Source organism: Capra hircus, chromosome 14, assembly GCF_001704415.2.
Source record: "Capra hircus breed San Clemente chromosome 14, ASM170441v1, whole genome shotgun sequence".
Taxonomy (NCBI): Eukaryota; Metazoa; Chordata; class Mammalia; order Artiodactyla; family Bovidae; genus Capra; species Capra hircus.
In genome coordinates this window covers 8,883,388-8,908,334 of record NC_030821.1, presented here as the reverse complement: position 1 = coordinate 8,908,334, position 24,947 = coordinate 8,883,388, and the positions used below count along the sequence as shown (strand labels likewise).

Genomic DNA, 24,947 nt, shown 5'->3' with positions numbered 1-24,947 from the left:
AGTCACCCAAGTATACTGAAAGAAGACAATCATTAACTTCTTCCTGGTCAGTATATTAACAAAGCTTTTTATTTGTTTTGGGTCTGTATATTTATTTTCAGCAACCCCTGGATCAGGAAGATCCCTTGCAGGAGGAAATGGCAACCCACTCCAGTATTCTTGCCTAGAAAATTCTATGGACAGAGGAGCCTGGTGGGCTACAGTCCATGGGGTCATAAAGAGTTGGACACAACTGAGCACACACACATACCCACACTTATTTCAGAAGTTATTATTTTTTAGGTTTGTTAAAATCAGATTGTCCTAATCGACACAGGAAGGTAAATTAACTGTAACACACTATCAGAAGTTTTAAAAAGGGAAAACTCTCTTGGGTTCCATTCTTCAACTAACCAGAAGACTTAAGAATTCACCAAGGGTAATATAAATTAAAAGACAGCCCTTCTGTGAGCCAAGAATAATTCTTAGTCACTATCTTGTTTATTCTTAACAGTCTATTAGCCTAATGAAACTCCTAAAAGTCATATCCTATCCACTGAATTGATCTTGTAACTATTAACAAACCTTAAGCACTTTATAATATATAGGCCTAGCAATGTGATAGACATTTTAATAGTGAGGTCCTTGTTTCTAAGCACTTAAAGACTACGGGGAGATAACAACAATAATAATAAACAACTAAATGTAAATAACTATCATTAAGTTACTTGCAAGTAGCATGTATGACCCGGTGTGCCTAACCTAGCCCCGGTGGGAGAAGTCTGGGGAGCTGACCTAGGTCAGAGCTATTTAAGCTGAGACCAGGAGGACAATAAACCAGGTAAAGCAGGTGGGACCCAACTTTAAGTGTCAGTTCAAAGGCCTTGTAGGAGGGAACATGGTGGGATAATATAGAGAACTGCTGCTTCTGAAACTGACTTTAAAAACAGCATTAGAAACTCTGTGAGTTCTACTTTTGCACAAGATGGAGAAAGATATATTTCAAATAAGACTTAGAAAAATCAGTGTATGTAAATACACAAGACAGGAAGAAAAAGCTCATTTGTTCAGTAACAGTAAAAACAGTATGAAATTACAAATTAAACTTCAAAAAAAAAAAAAACCCTGCCCTATTGCTTCAGCTAGTTCCTAACAACTTCTACCAAGACCATGTATTAACAAGTATGTGCCCGCAGTAACTTGCACAGATTTCCTTCTTACTGCTTCATTTTCTTACTCATGTGTATTCATTTTTCTTTAACATCCAAGAGATTTGGATAGTCTTCTAATTTGCCCTTATTTTAAAATAACAAAATAATACATAAATATTAGAATCTCTGTTATTTTCAATTATACATGAGGACAAAATAAAAACTAAATAAAATTCTCAAAAAGTTTTCTCTACTTCTATATTCTAAAAGTATTAAAGAATAACAATTTAAACAATGCTCATTTATTTCATCTTTTATTTTTTCTTTTAGCAAACATTAGATAATATGAACAAAACTGTACTGTTAACTATAGTTACACATCCTTATTTGCTTTATATGTTATAAACATACTTAAGCAGATAAAATTCACTGAATTAGACATATTCCAGAACTCTGACATATACTTTTCTAAGTCAGGCAAAAGAAAGCTTATCAGATTTTCCTACGAGATCAGCATCATACAGCAAACTAAACTAGTATACGCTGCTTTTAACTTAACATATGCCATTTTTCAGACTTTAATTTTAGGTCACAGCTAAAATAATTTTTATCTCAAGTTTTATAAAAGAACAGAAGCTGAAACATACAAATTCTGTCCGTAACCATATTGGCCATTTAAAAATTAAAAATATACCTATAATCAAGAAAATTCTATTCACCCTTCTAGAAAAAAATAGCCCATAAGTTATTTTATAATACTTTAAGTACAGTGGGAATTTACAATAACTAGATTTCACTATATCTTATTTTATTGCTTAATGCTTCTCTTTTAATTTTAAAATAACAGATTACCCATTGCCCCTCCTTTGCAAAAAAATCCAGATCCAGCATTACAAAACAAGCAGCATTCAGAATATATTCTGCTTAGCAGGCAGAGTGGTTCTTAGTCTTTGCAAGTATGTAAAACCTTCATGCAGCACTTATCTGCTCAATAGTTCCCCACACTGTCACCTGCTGAATACATAACACTGATACCCTGTTTTCTATGTTATAAAACCCAGTTGTTGTTACTTAGTTATTCAGTCGTGTCCAACTCTGTTGACACCACAGACTATGCAGCCCACCAGGCTCCTCCGTCCATGGAATTTTGCAGGCAAGATTACTGGAGTGGGTTGCCATTTCCCATTACAGGGGATCTTCCCGACCCAGGGATCAAACACGGGTCTCCATACCTCCTGCATTGCAGGTGGATTCTTTACCACTGAGCCACTGGGGAAGCTCGTAAAACCCAGTATTTACTCAGAAAAATTTGCTGCATTCATGGAGAAAAAAATTCAAACTTTATATACACTTGATGTAAAATGTTATTAGTTACTTATCTGAGAAAAACAGATCAAACCAAAAAGGTCTCATTATCATAAAACCCCTTACATAACAAATTATCACACACATTTGTACATATGGGTGTACCATCTTCTTAAAATATTTTTATAAATAACTAAAAATCTGATCTGACAAATCATTCAACTGAAAAGTACTATACTGATTTTACAATAGTGGCTTTCAGCTTTCTCCATATATATAACATAAAAATTCCCAGATATTTGAAACAAATATTTTCAAATATTTGAGGAAAGATGAAATTAATAAGGCTAATAAAATAATAGTAACAAAGGCTTTCCCTAAACCTAGAGAATGAAGCAAAAAGAGAGACCTTATAAGACAAATTGGAAAAGAAGAAGAATTTGAAGTAAATTTGGCCTTGGACCCTTTTATAAATTTACAAATTGCTACTCCTTCAATTTGCACAAGTTAAAGAATAACAGAAGCTAATAACTTATTTCTCAGTGGAAAAGGGTGCAAGGAAAGCAAAGCAGCTGAGTAGTGATGGAGAAAGTACAACAAAGAATATAAAAATTTATAGTTAAGATAATCAAGAAATGATGTCACAACCATTCTGACAAAGAATAATCAATGAATTAGAAAAGCAATAATGTGCTGCATCTTTTAAAGTTATATACAAATAAAAGACATTTTTATTTTTATTAAAGCAACCTTTTTAGCTGCACTTTGATGGGGTTACAAAAATGTCACAGCATCAACCTAAAGGGGTGGGAAGGGCAGTGATGGGAGGGAGGTTCCGGAGGGAAGGGATATATGTATACTTAAGGCTGACTCATGTTGTTATATGGCAGAAACCAACACAACGTTCTAAAGCAATTATCCTCCAATTAAAGATAAATGTTAAAAAAAGTCACAGCATTAATCCCATCAACAGCAATGTTACTGCAATCAAATTATTTATACACATTAATTATATTTGTTATCACCATCACCACATTATTGCAATGTCAAAGAGACTGAGTCATTTCACTTCTTCACGAAAAATTACATTGATACAGTTACTGAAAGCTTTCGGTATAAGGAGAAAAAAAAATTTTTTTTAACAACTTCAACACAGAATAGAATGTTCAGAATCTTATATTTAATAAAAATATCAACAATCAGGGTACCATCTTGGTCTATAAATGATATTCTTCACAAAGAACTTACAAGTGTTTTTAAAACACCATTAAGGGGACATTGGTTAAAGTTTCTCTCGGACACGTTTTTTTAAAACCTATTAGTAGCTTTGCCATAAAACTGATTTAAGGTAGTTGTGTTTTTTCAGAAACACTGAAAATAATCCAATACTTAGTATTAATACTCAGATCAGCACACTAACATAATAGCAACATTTTATAGACTAGCTGCAATTTTCAGTAGCTGTGTTCACCAACCGTGTAACAGAATTGTAGTGTTCTCCTAAGCCATATGCATGTCTCATATAACTGAAATGAAAAAAGGAGAAATAAGTAATTTAGACAAAAGTATTTCACTGTATATAAATGTTTTATGTATTTAAAACCAAGTACTCTGAATTAATCACTTCACAGGGGTATCATTCAATAGACTTCATTCCTTAAAACTTTAACACCATTTAAAAAGCATCATCAGTGAGTAAAATATGGTTCAGTAACTCTGCTGGGTTTGTCCGGTAAGACACAATCATTAGAGTGAAAAAAAAGACTGAGATGGCAAATTCTCCATGCTGTGTTTCAGAGAACTCTCAATTATGTAAAATACTTTTACAATATAAAGAAAAAAATCTCTAAAGAATAAACAATAATGCAACATGAGTGTATTTCAGCTTTTACACTTGCTGAAACTTTTAGCATTATTAATGTCAAACCAGAAGAACATTAAAAATAATCCTCAAATTTTGTAACCTTTAGAAATGACTTTATTCTTAACACATACATAAGACTAAATCACAAAAGGTTTAAACAATTATCTAAACCATGTATTTTGACAATGCTTTCTAATTCTGTAGCCTTTAAGATGAAATAAGCATAATTAATACTGCTGAAAATAGACTTGTTTTGATTAATCAACATAACCTAAAATTTTTCATAATCCCTTTTGTCTTAATTATGAAAAATGTTAACAGTAGGAATTTCTAGGTACTTACACAAGTATTAATGGATCTTCTGGATATTCTTCACCAACTACTATAGGAGGAGAATCTGCCTGTATTATCTCTATTGGTGTTCGTAAAATGTGAGACAAGGCTCTTAGCTATAAAAGACAAAATGAAAACTATATATATATATAATTTGTAAGAGAAATAGAGGTAAATCTTATTCAAATCATAAACTACTTAGCTGATGCATGAACAAGGCAACCAGTCAGAGCAGGGATCTACTTCTATTCCTTAATACACATCAAGAGCTCAGTAAAAGGGCATGGAATGGAGGGTGCAAAACAAGCTCTGGAAATCTTAGCATCCCATCTAAGTCTTCAGAAGTCATATACAGAATTTCTCTTTAATAATTTAAATTTACTCCATTGTGAAAATAGCAACTCTTATTTCAAATGAATTAACAAATGATTTAAGAGAAAATGTCCTTCAAAAGATGTTTAAAGGTTTTTCCAATTTAAAAAGTCACTTATGTCTCTAGAACTCACATTGATTTGAGATTCTTATTAAAAGTTCAAGCATCTTTAATTACTCCTAATGTAGTCACAAAGCTAGCCTTCCCAAATTTCGAAGACCCAGGAGAGGCATATAAGACATTAAGGCATATGAAACAAGTTCCCTCTGGTGGCTGAGAAGAGGTACAAATGTAACACTGCTAAGAAAAACACTTGGATGAAGCAATCATGTCCTATCTTCAAACTTAATTCTTGAAGTGAAATACTCAGAGCCACAAACTATTTGAGATGGCTAATCATCATTACCGGAGAAGGCAATGACACCCCACTCCAGTACTCTTGCCTGGAGAATCCCATGGACAGAGAAGCCTGGTAGGCTGCAGTCCATGGGGTCGCTAAGAGTCGGACATGACTGAGCGACTTCACTTTCACTTTTCACCTTCATGCATTGAAGAAGGGAATGACAACTCACTCCAGTGTTCTCGCCTGGACAATCCAAGGGGTGGCGGAGCCTGGTGGGCTGCCGTCTATGGGGCCGCACAGAGTCGGACACGACTGAAGCGACTTAGCAGCAGCAGCAGCAATCATCATTACACAGTATTATTAATAATACTGCTAGATTCATCCACGTAGCACTTTAGCTTCAAACTTCAATGCATATAGCCTTTGCTTTGTTTAATATATACAAATGGACTATCATATACACATGGGGTTTTATTATCCTCATTCAATAATCAGGAAACTGGAGCTCAGGAGGTTGGCTGACTCCCCCAAAGTAGGAAAACTGAGAAGTAGAAGGAACCAGCACCCAGCCCCCAGACTTTCCCTGTTACTCCCTGCCTTCTAACACCCCAAGCTACCTCATCACCATCTGCACACGCGGGGGTTTTATTTTCCTTTAATGAAACAAAGATAACAGTAAAATAAATAATTAGAGCTTTAAAAAAAAATCATGATTAACTCCCTACAAATGACTAAACATATTTTCTTGCAAGTAAATTTTAATGCCTTAAATACTGCTTTCAAATCAGTCAGTATCAACTAGGAACTCAAGACACAATTGTAATAGATGTGTTATGGTAGGATTTGACCTGTAATCTCACATTAAAATATTGTTTTCTATTTCTGACATTTTCCAATGTGATATTCATCAGTTGAGCCACTTGGGTAAAATTTTACTGTATTTGAGAAAATCTTCAATTTCATAAGTCCATAAACTCAAATATATTGCCTGTAGCAAGATCACAAATGGAAATACGCAGACAACACTAGCTTCACCAACTCACAGATCAAACACTGGGCTACTTAAAATTAAACAGTGCTTCAGTTCCCAAAGGTACATAATTAAATTAAAGGCCTAAGAATATTAACTCCTTATATCAGTGTTTTATCAGTAGAGAAATAGCAAATATATAAAGAAAAGGAATTGTCAAAGAAAAATTTGGGTCACCTGAAAAATATGTCTGGAAACTACAGAAGGGATTTAAAAATAATTTAACAATTTCACGATGAATAACAAACTTACCTCAAGTTGACCCCCCCATGCAGCTGTGTTTACAATATCATCACAATACTTTCCAAACTCTTCTGTAGGAAACAGATCAGAATATAGCACTTTTTAGAATTCATATTAGATCCCTTTTATAACTCCCACAATGCCTGACGAAACTACCCAAGTTACGAACTTCCTCTTTCTCCACATATATCCTCCAGAATTTAATCCATTTCCCAAATCCAAACTTAACTCACTCCATCTTTCCATCCAAGAGCAAAGCAATTCATCTGTTTCTCTCTCTCAACCTGAGGTCTAGCAATCTCAACTAAATTATAAGCCTACCTCTCTCTTGATCCAAGCACTGACCCCAAAATTGCCACCACATTCATATTGCAAAATCCAAATCTGCATCTGAAAGAATATGCTACAAGATTAAAAGATGCATCCTCTGTAAAACAGGCTGCACTATAAAACCCTATAAGAAATGTGAGAAGAAAATCAAAGTACAAATGAGTTGAAACTCCTTTCCCAGTGACTATATGATGACAGTGACATCAAACAGTGCCTACATATTTTGGAAATGTTTACTTTATTGTTCTAGCCAAAAGAAGGTCTTCCTGTATCAGTCTTGAGAGGAGGTAAAAGACCTAACTTCAGAGTTTGTAACGGCATATCTTGAGCATACACACTGCTGTTATACAGAAAGTTAAAGTCAGAAAAAAACACTAACACCCTTGGTGTTTAGAGGAAGAGGAAAAAAATTATGGGCATCTAGGAGAAAACACATTCTATATGCCCGTCTTATTCACTGTCCCATATCCCCAGTGGTGAGAACAGTGCATCAGCACGCTGCGGCCCTCAATAAACACTGACTGAAGGACTGGGGATAATTACAGCTTTTGTCTTTTTCTTTGATTCACCAAGCTGAGGTATCACCTCCTCTCCCCTGCCCTACAACTAGCACAGCTGGGGACTTCATTAAACAAAAGCCAACCCTAGCCTTCCCCTCTTCAATCCACCCTGACCATATGACTTACTCTCAGGGGATACTGCCACGTCTGCTGTCTTATCTCAAGGACTAACTTTCTCCCTTACTCCCCTTTCGCTTTCAGAAACTTTTTCAAATTTTTACTCGTTTCCTCCTTTATTTGCTAGTTGTACATTTTTTTTAACCTTCTCAACTATCAAAGATATTATACAGACTAATAAGGCAGGTTTTGCAGTCAAATTCTGCCTGAATATTATGACTTATTAAGAATAAAATTAAATCTTCCAAAGTACAGGATAAAAGGAAGAATTAGTTTTCCTATCCATTCTCTACCGATCATCTTCAGATCCAATACTTGCAGAGACTAGGCAAAGCTTAACTTTGTGAAATATGAACTTATTTACACACTTTTTAAACTAGTAATATGAACCCTATTCCTATTTTTATCTTAAGATTAATATTTTCAACTACAAAATAGTTAAGTACTTAAAAAGATCTTGATATACAAAAATGTGCTATCATTTACTAAAGTCATAGAAAATAATTTTGCCTAAATGTTGAGATGTTTTCCCCCCATAGGACTATTCAGGCTTTCTTTTTTTTTTCCATTCTCAGTTCCAGAAACCACTTTACTTAATAACCATCACAGCTGCAACAGCAACAAGATGTAGCAGAGAAAAATAAATTACCTGGAGTATACATTTCTCCTGTATTAGGATTTGTTAAAAATGGCAGAAAGTCTTCCACATGACTCTGCATATAGTTAGCAGTCTGACACCTTAAGGCAGCCACAGTCAGAACGCCGTTCTGCTCTTTCAGCTGATCTTCAATGGCTCTATACATACAGTGCCCATCAGATGGAATCTGTTTAATTTCCAACTGTCTAGCTGCCAATATTTGAGCAAGTTTTTCACTTTCTACATGTCTAGCTCCGGTTAAGTTTTCAATTTCAGCTTCGGCTATCCTTTCTTCCCGCTCCTTTTCCAATGCAGCCTTTTTGTCCTATGCAGAAGGTAAAATGTAGGAAAGTTAATTCCTAATAATTAAGACTTGTTTACATTTATCATAGGGACAGAAATATAAGATTCTCAAAAACATTTTTCTCCCTTCTCCCACAAGCACTATCAGATAGATGATCTCATCACCTGTAGAATTTTCTATACTGTGAACTCTTCTAAAGGCAAACAATATTTCTCATCTGTGTGCACCCAGCACGGAGCTGTCTTGGAACAAAAGAAGGCTCTCAAATTTTTCTGTGAAGTCTGTCTGAAACTATATGCCAAGTTTCTAAAAACTTGACTTACTGACTTCAAAGTACTATGGTAGATTGAGCTGTCCTAGGCCTTAAAGTAATATCATTATCATACTTAAGTCCAAGCTTTATAACTTATTACTCCACCAGTGAGGTCTTAATGTGCTAGATCACCAGTTCATGAGTAGGGCATTAATTTGCTTAGGTCTTTAGAATGGTATAGCAGCTCTATTTATCCGGCATTAAAAAAAAAAAAACTGTGCACATACAAACACACACACATTTAGCTTAAGTAACAGATAAAAACATTCTTCTCTATTAAAAAAACTATTACAGATAATCTAAAGTCCCCCTTAAGGACCACTGCCAATCTCTCAGCCTGCTCTAGAGATCTGATAGGTATCCCTCTAGATTTTTTTCCTATGCATTTTAATAAATACAGATGTATTCATAGAAAATCTATAGAAAACAGTATTTTAACAAAAGTACTATCATCTATTACATTCTTCAACTTGCTTTCCTTCTATTCAAATTTCCTAAGAAATCTTCCCATACCAACATATGCAAAGATGGGATGAGGAGAAGGTAATGAGAGATTTATGACATGAAGGATGGATAGGAAGTAGAATGGGAAGACTAGGGAAAAGAGAGAAAATTCCTGACACTTGGAATAACAAGGATCAAAAGGCAGAAAGCACTGTATGCTTCATTCATGGCTGAACACAGTTCATATAGCTAGAATACCAGAGAAAAGCGTCAAGAAATGAGGTGGGAGGCAAAAAAGACTGTACATAGTTAATAACATGAAAATCTATGCATACATAGTTCAAAAAGCACCAAAAGGATATCCATACAATAGTGCTTTTCTCTGGATGGTAGGATTACAAAACAAGTTTTGTTTTGTGTGTGAGCCTGCGTGCGTGTGTGTGTGTGTGTGTGTACGTTTCTGAATCTCCATGGTTTCTTTTGGGTACCACCTGCATATGTGTGTATGTGTGTGTGTGTACATGTTTCTGAATCTCCATGGTTTCTTTCAGGTACCACCTGCATGTGTGCGTGTGTGTGTGTGTACATGTTTCTGAATCTCCATGGTTTCTTTTGGGTACCACCTGCGTGTGTGTGTGTGTGTGTGTGTGTGTGTGTGTGTGTGTGTACGTTTCTGAATCTCCATGGTTTCTTTCGGGTACCACCTGCGTGTGTGTGTGTGTGTGTGTGTGTGTGTGTGTGTGTACATGTTTCTGAATCTCCATGGTTTCTTTTGGGTACCACCTGCGTGTGTGTGTGTGTGTACATGTTTCCGAATCTCCATGGTTTCTTTTGGGTACCACCTGCGTGTGTGTGTGTGTGTGTGTGTGTGTGTGTGTGTACATGTTTCTGAATCTCCATGGTTTCTTTCGGGTACCACCTGCGTGCGTGTCTGTGTGTGTGTGTGTGTGTGTGTGTGTGTACATGTTTCTGAATCTCCATGGTTTCTTTCGGGTTCCACCTGTGTGTGTGTGTGTGTGTGTGTGTACATGTTTCTGAATCTCCATGGTTTCTTTCGGGTTCCACCTGCGTGTGTGCGTGTGCGTGTGTGTGTGTGTGTGTGTGTGTGTGTACATGTTTCTGAATCTCCATGGTTTCTTTCGGGTACCACCTGCGTGCGTGTCTGTGTGTGTGTGTCTGTGTGTGTGTGTGTGTGTACATGTTTCTGAATCTCCATGGTTTCTTTCGGGTTCCACCTGTGTGTGTGTGTGTGTGTGTGTGTACATGTTTCTGAATCTCCATGGTTTCTTTCGGGTTCCACCTGCGTGTGTGCGTGTGCGCGTGTGTGTGTGTGTGTGTGTGTGTGTACATGTTTCTGAATCTCCATGGTTTCTTTCGGGTTCCACCTGCGTGTGTGTGTGTGTGTGTGAACATGTTTCCGAATCTCCATGGTTTCTTTCGGGTACCACCTGAGTGTGTGTGTGTGAACATGTTTCCGAATCTCCATGGTTTCTTTTGGGTACCCTGGTACCTTCCCAAGTGGCTCAATGGTAAAATGTCAATGCAGGAGACGGGATTCAATCCCTGTGTCGGGAAGATCCCTGGAAGAGAAAACGGCACTCCAGTATCCACTCCAGTATCCTTGCCTGGAAAATTTCACACACAGAGGAGCCTGGCAGGCTACAGTCCATGGTGTCACAAAGCGTCAGATACGACTGAGCACATAGCACATGTGCCTGCCTGAGCGTGTGGACAGCTCTCTAGCTGTCCATGGTATGTTTTATTTGTACGCTGAGAGCAAGTATTTTCAACTTAAGAGAATAAAAAGTTAAACTACATTCTATAGATTTTGATGTACTCGTAGCAAACTACAGGGAAGGATTTGGATAAACCAAGAAAAAGAAGATACAGGTAAAAATTTTTATATCCCCAGCTCTAACCTTTCCGTAACAGCAGAAAATATGAATGGAAAGGTAAATTTCAATTTCACTTAATGCCACCTGCTTCTACTATACGCTTATTATATGCCATGCCAGATAACGCTAGTGCTTCCTAAGTTACCTGAATCAAAAGCTGCAGCTGCTGCTAAGTCACTTCAGTCATGTCCGACTCTGTGCGACCCCACAGACGGCAGCCCATCAGGCTCCCCCGTCCCTGGGAGTCTCCAGGCAAGAACCCTGGAGTGGGTTGCCATTTCCTTCTCCACTGCATAAAAGTGAAAGTGAAGTCGCTCAGTCTTGTCCGACTGTTAGCGACCTCATGGACTGCAGCCTACCAGGCTCCTCTGTCCATAGGATTTTCCAGGCAAGAGTACTGGAGTGGGGTGCCATTGCCTTCTCTGAATCAGAAGCAGTATTATCTTAATAAAACATAAACCTATTTAAATTTTTTCTTTCCAACTCAAACCAGGCCAAAAGTAACATGATACAATTTATTTCATTGCATATCTACAACTGTGGATCACAGTGGCATAAAACCTTAAAACACAAGATGGCACTATTACTTTTTAAAAGACTACAGAAAACATTTTTCAGAGGGGAGAGGAAGAATAAGCACCTTGAATATCATCTAATCCAAAACTCCTCATTTTCCTCTTCTGAGGAAAGGAAGATTTCCAAAATAGCATGAAGAAAGATTTCAAAAGGCCATACAGTTGGTTAGGAGCTGAGCAGGGACCAGGGACAACAGAGAGCTCCTTCTATCCAGGCACCTGAATCAGAATAAAAGTTGGAGCAGATAGGAGCTGGAGTTAATGATGTCAAGTACTATCGGAAAATTGGAACTTTACACTATCTATAAAACCTTAATTTAAGCCTCTAAAATACTCATCAAGGAATCTCATTTTTTTTCCCCTCATGCTCTGCATCAATATTACACAGCAACTACATTTCCTTTCCAGGACACCCAGTAGAAAACACACTGGATTGTTTTCCCAACATTCTTCTACTATATGAAGTTTTCCAATGGCAGTTTTCCAATGGCATGAGCAATTTCCATTTTACAACCCTAGTCCTGGGGACAAAATGGCATCAATAAACTCCAATGAAAATGTATGTGAGATGAAAATAGCACAATAATTCATACATACACTGTCAGTAAAACTAGACTCATTCTGGTATAGCAACAGCAAAAACAAATTTGAAGATAAATATTAAGAGCTAGGAACCAGTGCAGCAGCTGTAAACTTTTAGCATGCCACTGAGACAACTTGAGACTCCTCAGCTTTCTCGTTTATAATATAAAGAAACTGAGGGAGATCTCATTCCGGCTCTCAAATTTCAAATTTTTGGAACCCAGTTCTACGTTCTACTTCAGGCTGTTTCTACTGTATCAATGAGTTTTCACTGAAGCTCTCTGAAGTAAACAAAATACTCCCTATGCTTTTCTAGATTGACTTTTCATCCTTTGGTGCCTCTGGGTGGGGGGGAGTGGGGAGTGGGGTGGGAAGTGGTTCAATATAAGTCTAAGATTCAATTATCTACCCTTGTTTTCAGGTCCCATTTTCTTAAATACTATAAACTCAGTGTTTTCTGCTCCAAAATCCTATTAACACAACGAAGCAGTAAGAAACTTTGGGCATTACTTACCAGGGTGTTTTCTCTGCCAAGTGTTGAACTGGCAGAGAAGTGTTGCCAATCTGCTGACTATAAAAGTATACATTTTTTGACACTATAGCTGGAAAAAGCATGCATTTCAGCTATGCAATATTTTAGGAGAAAAGTAACAAAATGTTTGAGAAAGGTAAGCATTTGTCTTGTTGCCTAAGGGACAAGGTAGAGTGAACAAACTTTGATAGACATAAAGGAGTTGTATCCTTTTCTAGAATTAAACAGTTGCTTCTCTAAGATACAGGGGCTTCCCTGGTGGCTCAGACAGTAAACTGTCTGTCTGCAATGCAGGAGACCTGGGTTTGATTCCCGGGTGGGAAAGATCCCCTGGAGAAGGAAATGGCAACCCACTCATGTTTTCGCCTGGAAAATCCCATGGACAGAGGAGCCTTGCAGGCTACAGTCCATGGGACTGCAAAGAGTTGGACACGACTGAGCAACTTCACTCTAACATGCATGGGCTTCCCAGGTGACACTAGTGGTAAAGAGTCTACCTGCCAGTGCAGCAGACTCAAGAAACACCTGTTCAATACCTGGATCAGGACGATCCCCTGGAGAAGGAAATGGCAACCCATTCCAGTATTCTTGCCTGGGATATCCCAGAGGAGCCTGGCGGGCTACAGTCCATGATGTTGCAAAGAGTTGGACACGACAATGACTGAGCAAACACACTCTAAGGTATGTATATACTATATACTACTATACACTAAGCAGAGTCAATTCCAACAAATATTTTGTTATGCAAAATTTCTGCCCTTCACTTCTGACCTATAGAAAACAGATGACAATTATAAGACTATAACAGAAAGAACATATGTCGTTAAGTAGAGAGCTGGTGAATAGATAACCTCTCAGTTCAGTTCAGCTCAGCTGCTTAGTCGTGTCCGACTCTTTGCAACCCCATGAATCACAGCACACCAGGACTTCCTGTCCATCACCAACTCTTGGAATTCACTTAGATTCACGTCCATCGAGTCAGTGATGCCATCCAGCCATCTCATCCTCTGTCGTTCCCTTCTCCTTCTGCCCCCAATCCCTCCCAGCATCAGAGTCTTTTCCAATGAGTCAACTCTTCGCATGAGGTGGCCAAAGTACTGGAGTTTCAGCTTTAGCATCATTCCGTCCGAAGAAATCCCAGGGTTGATCTCCTTCAGAATGGACTGGTTGGATCTCCTTGCAGTCCAAGGGACTCTCAAGACTCCTCTTCAACACCACAGTTTAAAGCATCAATTCGGCACTCAGTCTTCTTCACAGTCCAACTCTCACATCCATACATGACCACTGGAAAAACCATAGCCTTGCCTAGAAGGACCTTAGTCATCAAAGTAATGTCTCTGCTTTTCAATATGGTATCTAGGTTAGTCATAATTTTTCTTGAAAGGAGCAAGCATCTTTTAATTTCATGGCTGCAGTCACCATCTGCAGTGATTTTGGAGCCCCAAAAAATAAAGTCTGACACTGTTTCCACTATTTCCCCATCTATTTCCCATGAAGTGATGGGGCCAGATGCCATGATCTTCATTTTCTGAATGTTGAGCTTTAAGCCAAGTTTTTCACTCTCCACTTTCACTTTCATCAAGAGGCTTTTGAGTTCCTCTTCACTTTCTGCCATAAGGGTGGTGTCATCTGCATATCTGAGGTTATTGATATTTCTCCCAGCAATCTCGATTCCAGCTGTGCTTCTTCCAGCCCAGTGTTTCTCATGATGTACTCTACATAGAAGTTAAATAAGCAGGGTGACAATATACAGCCTTGACATACTAATTTTCCTATTTGGAACCAGTCTGTTGTTCCATGTCCAGTTCTAACTGTTGCTTCCTGACCTGCATACAAATTTCTCAAGATAAGCGCTGCTGCTGCTGCTGCTGCTGCTGCTGCTGCTGCTAAGTCACTTCAGTCATGTCCGACTCTGTGCGACCCCATAGATGGTAGCCCACCAGGCTCCTCTGTCCCTGAGATTCTCCAGGCAAGAATACTGGAGTGGGTTGCCATTTCCTTCTCCAATGCATGAAAGTGAAAAGTGAAAGTTAAGTCACTCAGTCGTGTCCGACTCTTTGCGACCCCATGGACTGCAGCCTACCGGGCTCCTCTGCCCATGGGGTTTTCCAGGCAAGAGTACTGGAGTGGGTTGCCATTTCCTTCTCCAATGCATGAAAGTGAAAAGTGAAAGTGAAGTCGCTCAGCTGTGTCTGACTCGTAGCGACCCCATGGACTGCAGCCTACCAGGCTCCTCTGCCCATGGGGTTTTCCAGGCAAGAGTACTGGAGTGGGTTGCCATAACCTCTAAGATACCATAAAACCTAAATTTCATGAGTCTATGAAGTTCACAATTATAATAATTACTCAAGAATAAAATTTTACATTAGTATAAGAAATGCTTGACAATTTGCAACTTAAGCAACTTTCAAACAAATTGTCTTAGGTTGAATTTCTTAAGCGGTGTACTATGCAGTACTTAAACACAGTGAAAAACAGTATCATTTGCTGACCCAGCAGTTCTTCAGGCCTTGTGTTAGGGCTTTGGAAACATTAAATTATTTAACATTCACAATAACTCTATGAAGTAGGTATTAATTTTCTCCTATTCTAAACATGGGCTTCCTTGGTGGCTCAGATTGTAAAGAATCTGCCTGCAATGATAGAGACCTGGTTTCAATCCCTGGGTCAGGAAGACCCCCTGGAGAAGGGAGTATCAACCCACTCTGGTATTCTTGCCTTTAAAATTCCATGGACAGAGAAGTCTGGAGGGCTACAGTCCAAGGGATTGCAAAGAGTCCAAAGGATCAGACATGGCTGAACAACTAACACTTCCACTGCCATTTCATACATGTGAAACTAAGGCTTAGAAAGGTTAAGAATCTTATCCAAAGCCACCACAGTGGGATTAAAATCTCCACCTGACTGACACCAATTCCATGCTTTATTAAATGTACATACTAAATTATATTTACTACTAAATTATAAGATACAAGCTAGTTTAAAATAAACATTTGAATCCTAGAAAACACTGTGTTAATAAAACAATATTTGAAAATAAAAAGACTGGATTTAAACTTGTTCTTTTTCAAAGTGAAAAGCCCTTTTCTATCTAATCACATTTTCATAATTTTGATATCATAAACTTATTACATCCAATAAATCAGTTTCCTTATAGCTCTTTGATGATGCAAAATTTCATTCTCACATGTTTTTGTGCAAGATGTCTCACTTACTCCAAATAGCCTAACTAAATAATTATATTTCCATAAAATACCAACTATTTAACACTTAGCACAGTGAATTTTTCCTTCTCTAAATTTTCATCACAACCAATACATATATAACTACATAATCCTGTTAATTTTGTGTATCTATATATCTTAACTTCTAGGTTCAAATTCTTCTTTTATCACTTAATACCATAGTTCTTAACCGAAGCTGTACATCAGAATCACCTGGGCTCACACTCTTCAGATTCTAAATTAAGTCTGGAAAAATATATTTGTAAAAAATATCCTTTTCACACCCTCTTTCCTAGATCCACCCTCCTATGAGAACTGCAGACTGGACATTTCTTATCTATCTATTTTCTTATCTATAAAATGAGGATAAGAAATCCTACTTCACAGGATTACTGTCAAGACTAAATGAGATTTCATATAATCTAAAGCCTAATAGGGCTTCCCTGGTGGCTCAGAAAGTAAAAGCGTCTGCCCACAATGTGGGAGACCTTGGTTCAATCCCTGGGTCGGGAAGATCCCATGGAGAAGTAAATGGCAACCCACTCCAGTATTCTTGCCTGGACGGAGGAGCCTGGTAGGCTACAGTCTACGGGGTCACAAAGAGTCGGACACGACTGAGCGAGTTCACTTCAAAGCCTAATAAATGTCAGTTTAGGTCCTTTGGCAAGGGAACTCCCTTTTTTTTTTTTTTTTCTATTCCCTTCCAATACAACACCTAATATAGTATTACACACATAGCATTAACAAATACTAGGCGACTTTCATACCCGTCTCTTTTGTGCTTTTGATATCCGAAGTGGCTGATTCTCAAGAACCAAGTTTGAAATATTGACAGCAACAGAATCTATCTAAAGGAAACAAAAAACATTACCAAGTTAAGGAAAAATACCTTTAAGTTATTATTTAAAGTATTAGATTATTAAATTATTATTGCAAGTCACATATTATGTGTCATTCCACAATTCAAATCTGAATAACAGCACTAGATACAATACTAAATGACATGGTTGTATATACTTTCTCTATATTTTAGAGAGAATTTGTCAGGTTCCCAAGAACTTTCCTTATAGCTCTACAAAGACAATGCTTATTTCTGCATGGTTTCCTTCCATCTCAGAATGCCTACTCCATTCATATAAATACTTCCTACAAGTGCCAATTCATTCAGTGCACCACCCTTCCCATCTCTAAATGTTTTACTTTATAAAATATATAAGGTCCTGTGTTGGCTCAGTTTATACTACTTTCATAACCTCAAAAATGGGGGCAAAGGCCTTCCTCCATCATAGTTAGCCAAAACCTGATAAGCAATGCTTCTTGACCCTAGTAGAAATTTGTTAATTTATAGTTATTATTAAGACATTACAATCAGTCTTAATCTTCAAATGACTGTTATATGTTTGCTAAAGAAAACAGATTTAGACTTATTTACTATCAGGATTAACAGCTAGTATTTTATTACCACAACTATATATTAAGCTAGTTTTTAGGTGACACAAACATGGAACATATCAAAGCCTCTAATAACAAGAGTCAGCAGTCTCTAAGTCTCTTTGGCCCAAAGGATCAAAATATCAAAATAAGATTAAAACTTCAAAGAGTGAAATAGGATTCTTACAGTTTTTCAGAGGAATGTGCTAAAATTTACAAACTGCCATACTGACAACAGGCAAGATACAAAGAAACAACTGGGGAAAAAAAGAGAAAGAAATGACAAAAGAATTCAGGTGACATTCTAGAAGAAAACAAGTTTCAGTTAAAATTTTAAAAAGGTAATAGTTCAAAGTATGAAGAGAGTTTGTATTTTAACAGTTGGACAATATGTCACTTAACAATCAAACATTTTTCACCTTCGAAACCTAGGAAAGAAATCTCACAATTGAAGGGCCTGAGAGACTAACCTATCTCACTAACAGAAAAGATAAGGAGATAATTAGGAATGCCATGACTCTAACAATACAAACACCTGGAAGCATGCCTTGTTACTTGGATTTTAATAAAGTGTGTTAAAGGCAAGGAAGGCCAGGATCTTGATGAATGGCAAAAAAACTTCAAGAAAATAAAACTAAGTTATTAAACTTAGTATAAACAAGCCATTTTCCCTGTCAACAGCAGATCAAAAATAAACCAAATAAAATTTATTTATGGTAGATAAGATCTTGGGCTTCTCTTATAGCTCAGTTGGTAAAAAATCTGCCTGCAATGAAGGAGACCTGGGTTCGATTCCTAGGTCGGGAAGATCCCCTGGAGAAGGAAACGGCAATCCACTCCAGTATTCTTGCTTGGAAAATCCCATGGACAGAGGAGCCTGGCAGGCTACAGTCTATGGGGTCACAAGAGTCGGACAAGACTTAGCAACTTTACTACTACTACTTGATAAAATCTTGCATAGACATGAGAACTTTTCAACTATCAAAAATGAGACTATCAAAAATGAGAGTGAGGAGTCTATGATATTTGACATCTAAAACCCATGAAATAAATTATCACTCTAGATAAAAATTATAACAGAATTCAGTATTTACCTTCTGGAGTAAGCGCTCTAAATTTGAATTTGGACTTTGATACTTAACAGTTGTTATAAATTTAGAAGGCAGTTTTTAATCTCTCTGAATCTGTCTCCCACTTTAAAACTGGGATTATCTACACTTACTTCAGAGGTAACACTGACCAGTGTGTTATTGTGAGAATTATTTGAGAAAATGAATGCATTAAACAAAGTATGTGGCATACAATACACTGTGTGCAGCTATACTGATGAGATACATATTAGCTAAACTGATGACAGTTAACATGCTCCAATTTACCCAAGAAACATCAGTAAATTTCTATTTATTACAACTTGCTCATAAAGCACTTTCATAACTTAAAAAATGATTTTACATTTATTCTATTTCTTAGAAAAATCTTGTGCTTAAACAGCAGTAGTATTTGTATCATACATGTGAAGAAACTGATGCTTGAGAAGATTAAGTAAATTTGCCCAGGTTCAAATACTATTTAATAGCAATTCTGACACTAGGAGACTGGTCTTCCACTTTCTTTTGATAAAGCTTCCTCTAGCCCATTTTATGAATCCGTTCATCTTTGGGGCAGCAGACTTTCTTTGCTGTCCTTCCTTAAAAAACACACTACCATGTAAACCTGATCAGAAAAATACCAATGAAAGGTGATGCCTGAGCATGACTAAGTGCCTTCTTTCTCTCCAGTTTTACATTTCATATACTTATATAGTTAACTGTGTAACAGAATCTATATAAAATCTATGGATTTTATAGAGTTAACTGTGCTTTCCGATGTTGTAGACAAGGAGAAACATTACTTTCACATACTTTACTCTCTTTAGAAGTCAGCTTCAAATGATCCAGCTCCTCTCTATGTTTCTGTTCCATTTCTGCTTCTAACTTAGCAACATCTTCTGTAAGTTGCTTCCTCCTCTTTTTGTCATTCCTGGGAACAGCATTCTTCATACTCTGTATTTTGGCTGAAAAGCCACCAAAATCATTACGTCAAAAACCAAGGGATTAAGAGGAAATAAGAGATAATAGCAATAAGGAGATGGTAAGAAGAAAAGGGTACAGGAAAAAAGCAATTATGAAAGCAAAAAGACAAATTACAAAACAGACAGCTACAGAGAAGAGTCCAGATGAAGCTGAGGCCCTCTCTCAAAAAAAGATAATAATAATAACATAACCGTGAGTTTGGTGTGGGATGAGGAAAGGGCGGGCGGTGGGGGGGGGGGGGAGAAACTTAAACGTTTCTATCTTTCAACTCTCCTTTCCGAGTCCTTAAAACTGAGGTGAGATATTTCGAAACTCACCCATTAGGACCAAGTGTCGGTTAACTAGGGCAGGACCAGGAAAGGGGGGGGCCTGAATCCAAGACTGTGGCTAACAAGGGTTTTCAGAAACCCGCACCCCGGCGCCCTCACAGGATGGGGGAACGCGGCGCACCCGAAAAGAGGAAGCTTTTGAAGGTCGAGGGGATTAAGGGGGCCTGGGATGTAGGTCACTGGCTACCCTGAAAAAGCCTAGAAGGGTTCAGAAGTCCCTCAACGTTCCCCAGAAACGACCCGCCACGCTCCCTTCCCTGGGTCCTGGCGACTCCTGGGTTCCCCGCTCCCCCGTCACCTTGCAGCTCCTTCTTCTCTTTGCGATGCCGTCTCACCAGCTGTTCCTCTTCATCAAGCTCCTCAGTCAAGACTGCCTCCATGACGGGTAGACAGCCCAGCACACGCGCTGAGGAGAACCAGCGCCACGGCCTAGCGCCACCTTCCACCTTTCAACCTTCACCCCGCGCGCCATTGGCCGCGACTGGCATCCAGCCCCGCCTTAAGGCGGTATCGCAAGGTCAAAGGTCTGCGCGTGCGCACTCCCTTGACCCGCGCTGATTGGGGGGGGCGGCGGGGTGGAGCGTATCGGCCGGTTGTGGGTGTGGCTCCGTCGGCTGATGTTTGCAAGTGAGCGCTAGTCTATTGGCCCTGACTTGAGCAGTGCAGAGATGACGTAGATTGAGGCTTGCAGAGATGACGTAGAGGGAACTTTTTTCGGACGTGTGTTTTGTTCGTTAATCGAAACATCTTTCCCTTTTGGTGCCATTGCTTAGAAGGGTTGTTCAAAAGGTAAGAAAGAAAAAACATTTCAACAAAATCTTGAATAATTCTCATTGGAAATCTTTGTGTTGATTCAGTCAAACAGTAGGGGATTGAGTTCTTTTTTTCTTATTTTCAAGGTCTTGATACCGCAGGTCCGAAAGAAAACAGCTAATTGAGAAAATGCCGCCTCTTGAAACGAGTATAGCGGTGGAAACAGAAGATATAGCAAGGATTAAGTATCATATCGCACCAGAGCTTAAAGACCTATGCTTAATGATAAAAATTGCTCTTGTCGGAGCACTTGAAAAGTGCGAAGGAGCTGAGAGAACGGAAATGTTCAAATCTGATGGGGCACAAAATCGAATTACTGAAGTGAACGCAAAACGAGAAATTTTCACAGCATGCAGGAAAAAACAAAAACAAAAAGGAATCAAGTAAAGAGAAGAAGGAAGCCCTCGATGACCTGTCCAGGTGATAAAATCTATGCATAATAGGAATACCTGACACAGAAGACAAAGCAAATGAAGCTGAAACTGTAATTAAGGAACTAACTGGAGAAAAATATTCAGAGTTAAGAAACTAGATCTACAAGTAGAAAAGACTCGCAGGGTGCCATTCAGTTTTAGTGAAAAGAAAGCAGTACCTAGATATATCCTGCTAGTTTTTTTTTTTTAATTAGAAAGGGTAAGGAAAAAAAGTCCACAAGTACGCCAGAGAAGACAAGCCACTTATAAAAGGATAAAAGTTAGCCTGACTTCAGATTTTTCCCTTGCAACTGTAAATGTCAGAAAACAGTATCTACAGTTTTTGCTCAGGCTCAGTCTTATATTCTGCTCTTTACGACCCCATGGACTATCAGGCTTCTCTGACTGGGGGATTCTCCCAGCAGGAATGGTGGAGTGGGGTGCCATTTTCTCCTCCAGGGGATCTTCCTCACCCCAAGGTGGAACAGGTGTCTCTTTTGCCTCATTCACTGGCAGGCGGATTCTTTACCATGTGGGGAGCCCATCTATGGTTTTAAAGGCAAATAGTTTTGAACCAGTTAGATATCCTGACAAGTTATTTCTGTACCAAGGCAATTGGAAGCGTTCACAGATATGCAGAGGCTGAGAAAGTATATCTTTTAAGTACTGCCATTGAAAACTTTGTTAAATGATGTACTGCAGCCAACAAAAAACATGGATTAAAATAATAAGACTAAGGAGGCAAAGGGATAAAAAACTTGGTGGTAAGGTTTAGTTAAACAGCCTTAAGGTTACAGTGTTATGTAGAATTATAAAACTAAATGCAAATATAAATATGTAAACTGGGTCTAAAATTTCAGCTTATGAGGCATGCTAAATGTTCAATATGTAAAACAAAAAAAAAAATACTGCTTTATTTTTAGCATGTAAAGATATGCATGTTCTTAAGTTAAACATTAAACGGACTTTGTCACTGCACAGAACCTGTAGAATAAAGGCATATCAAATGTTAACCTGACAAAATGGGAAAACCAGTAGTATAGTTTTGTTTCCACTAGTTATAATTACAGGAGTGGGAAAGTAGCAAATTTGTAATGCTAATACTAGTAGTGTAAAAAGAAACTTTATAAATTATCGATTGGGGTGGTACTGGATTGAAACCTTGTTTAAAGTACATCTTGCCTGTGGAAAATGAGTACCTACTGCTTTATGTAGTAGATCCTTGAAGGTAAATTTGACAATAAATGCTACAAATAGAATACATATTCAAATTGTAGGGGAAGTGGTGGAAAACAGCAAGGAAGCATTAAAATTGGCATAAAGTAGATTGATACAGGTACTGCTGAGTTACCACACTCAAACTGGTTAAATATTCCTATTTTAGAAGATTGAAATTGGATGAAAAATCAATCTATAATCCTGGATACCCACATTTGTAGAAAACCATAAAAGAATTTAAAGAATATGAAAACAATGAGTCATAAGGGAGCAATATTTTTATTAGACAACTCAAGCTATAACATTTATAAAATATACAGTACAGGTTGTAATACTTAAGATGCTTTATGTGGTAGGTAACATGAATCCATTGTAAAATAAATGTTCAGTATCTTCCTATGAGTGATAGTTTTACTGATGTATACATGTTTTTTAAAATCGTACATTTAACATTAGTACACTTTATGTACTTAGAATTAATGAAGTAATCCTTTAAAGAAAATACACATCACAAAAACTGTCCGACTGTGACTTCAATACTTAAAGCATTTAGTAAGCCAAATAAATGAAAGTTGAGATAACTAAGAAGTAAATAGTTTAGAGGTGTGTGTGCATTTATATTATTTTCAAATTGTCCTGAAACATTTCTAAGTGATCTTACACTAGGGTGCAGAGAAAACTTTAATATATTTCTAGAAATCACAAATTATCACATTGCAAAAAAGCCTAAAAGCTAAGTTAAATGCTGGAAAATAACATATTTGAACATTTTTACTGTTATGAAATCAGTTCAGGTCAGTTCAGTCACACAGTCGTGTCCGATTCCTTACGACCCCATGAATCGCAGCACAACAAGCCTCCCTGTCCATCACCAACTCCCAGAGTTCACTCAGACTCACGTCCATCGAGTCAGTGATGCTATCCAGCCATCTCATCCTCTGTCGTCCCCTTCTCCTCCTGCCCCCAATCCCTCCCAGCGTCAAAGTCATTTCCAATGAGTCAACTTTTCACATGAGGTGGCCAAAGTACTGGAGTTCCAGCTTTAGCATCATTACTTCCAAAGAAATCCCAAGGCTGATCTCCTTCAGAATGGACTGGCTGGATCTCCTTGCAGTCCAAGGGACTCTCAAGAGTCTTCTCCAACACCACAGTTCAAAAGCATCAATTCTTCAGTTCTCAGTCTTCTTCACAGTCCAACTCTCACATCCATACGTGACCACAGGAAAAACCATGACCTTGACTAGACGGACCTTAGTCGGCAAAGTAATGTCTCTGCTTTTGAATATACTATCTAGGTTGCTCATAACTTTTCTTCCAAGGAGTAAGCATCTTTTAATTTCATGGCTGCAGTCACCATCTGCAGTGGTTTTGGAGCCCCCCAAAAAATAAAGTCTGACACTGTTTCCCCATCTATTTGCCATGAAGTGATGGGACCAGATGCCATGATCTTCGTTTTCTGAATGTTGAGCTTTAAGCCAACTTTTTCACTCTCCTCTTTTACTTTCATCAAGAGGCTTTTTAGTTCCTCTTCACTTTCTGCCATAAGGGTGGTGTCATCTGCATATCTGAGGTTATTGATATTTCTCCTGGCAATCTTGATTCCAGCTTGTGTTTCTTCCAGTCCAGCGTTTCTCATGATGTACTCTGCATAGAAGTTAAATAAGCAAGGTGACAATAGACAGCCTTGACGTACTCCTTTTCCTATTTGGAACCAGTCTCTTGTTCCATGTCCAGTTTTAACTGTTGCTTCCTGGCCTGCATACAGATTTCTCAAGAGGCAGGTCAGGTGGTCTGGTATTCCCACCTCAGAATTTTCCACAGTTTATTGTGATCCACACGGTCAAAGGCTTTGGCATAGTCAATAAAGCAGAAATAGATGTTTTTCTGGAACTCTCTTGCTTTTTCCATGATCCAGCGGATGTTGGCAATTTGATCTCTGGTTCCTCTGCCTTTTCTAAAACCAGCTTGAACATCAGGAATTTCACAGTTCACATATTGCTGAAGCCTGGCTTGGAGAATTTTGAGCATTACTTTACTAGCGTGTGAGATGAAAGCAATTGTGTGGTAGTTTGAGCATTCTTTGGCACTGCCTTTCTTTGGATTGGAATGAAAACTGCCCTTTTCCAGCCCTGTGGCCACTGCTGAGTTTTCCAAATTTTCTGGCATATTGAGTGCAGCACTTTCACAGCATCATCTTTCAGGATTTGAAATAGTTCAACTGGAATTCCATCACCTCCACTGGCTTTGTTCGTAGTGATGCTTTCTAAGGCCCACTTGACTTCACATTCCAGGATGTCTGGCTCTAGATGAGCGATCACCATTGTGATTATCCGAGTCGTGAAGATCTTTTTTGTACAGTTCTTCTCTGTATTCTTGCCATCTCTTCCTAATATCTTCTGCTTCTGTTAGGTCCATACCATTTCTGTCCTTTATTGAGCCCATCTTTGCATGAAATGTTCCCTTGGTATCTCTAATTTTCTTGAAGAGATCTCTAGTCTTTCCCATTCTGTTCTTTTCCTCTATTTCTTTACATTGAT

General features: G+C 38.1%; 2 protein-coding genes and 1 long non-coding RNA gene across 11 annotated transcripts; 1 reads left to right on the top strand and 2 right to left on the bottom strand.

The window, feature by feature from the left end:
• On the bottom strand, nucleotides 1,428–20,453 carry OTUD6B (OTU domain containing 6B). The gene is given in 8 exon segments (XM_005689248.3): nucleotides 1,428–3,961; nucleotides 4,642–4,748; nucleotides 6,631–6,692; nucleotides 8,278–8,590; nucleotides 16,902–16,982; nucleotides 19,467–19,618; nucleotides 20,265–20,375; nucleotides 20,378–20,453. Coding segments are annotated over 8 exon segments (972 nt in total). The 5' UTR covers nucleotides 20,439–20,453; the 3' UTR covers nucleotides 1,428–3,876.
• Nucleotides 8,599–10,936, bottom strand: LOC108637511 (putative uncharacterized protein FLJ46204). 9 transcript variants are annotated; one of them, XM_018058196.1, is made up of 4 exons: nucleotides 10,562–10,936; nucleotides 10,327–10,488; nucleotides 10,169–10,257; nucleotides 8,599–10,109 (listed from the first exon to the last, which is right to left on the bottom strand). In XM_018058196.1, the coding sequence occupies exons 1-4, from the start codon at nucleotides 10,794–10,796 to the stop codon at nucleotides 9,636–9,638; spliced, it is 960 nt and encodes a 319-aa protein (XP_017913685.1). In that variant the 5' UTR covers nucleotides 10,797–10,936; the 3' UTR covers nucleotides 8,599–9,635. The 9 variants fall into 9 exon arrangements, with proteins under 9 accessions (XP_017913685.1, XP_017913684.1, XP_017913687.1 ...); XM_018058195.1 differs by having other exon boundaries at nucleotides 10,327–10,936; XM_018058198.1 differs by having other exon boundaries at nucleotides 10,169–10,326; nucleotides 10,392–10,936.
• On the top strand, nucleotides 20,620–22,812 carry LOC102191062. Its single transcript, XR_310548.3, has 2 exons — nucleotides 20,620–20,755; nucleotides 20,866–22,812. It is a non-coding gene; the product is annotated as an uncharacterized LOC102191062 (long non-coding RNA).

Coding starts and splice junctions, on each gene's coding strand:
- LOC108637511 (XM_018058189.1), bottom strand. CDS start 10,812: ATGGAGATTCGGAAACATGTTCACACACACACACTCAGGTGGTACCCG. Junction 10,489..10,561: donor ACACACACACACACACACAG/GTGGAACCCGAA, acceptor ACACACACACAG/ACACGCACGCAGGTGGTACC.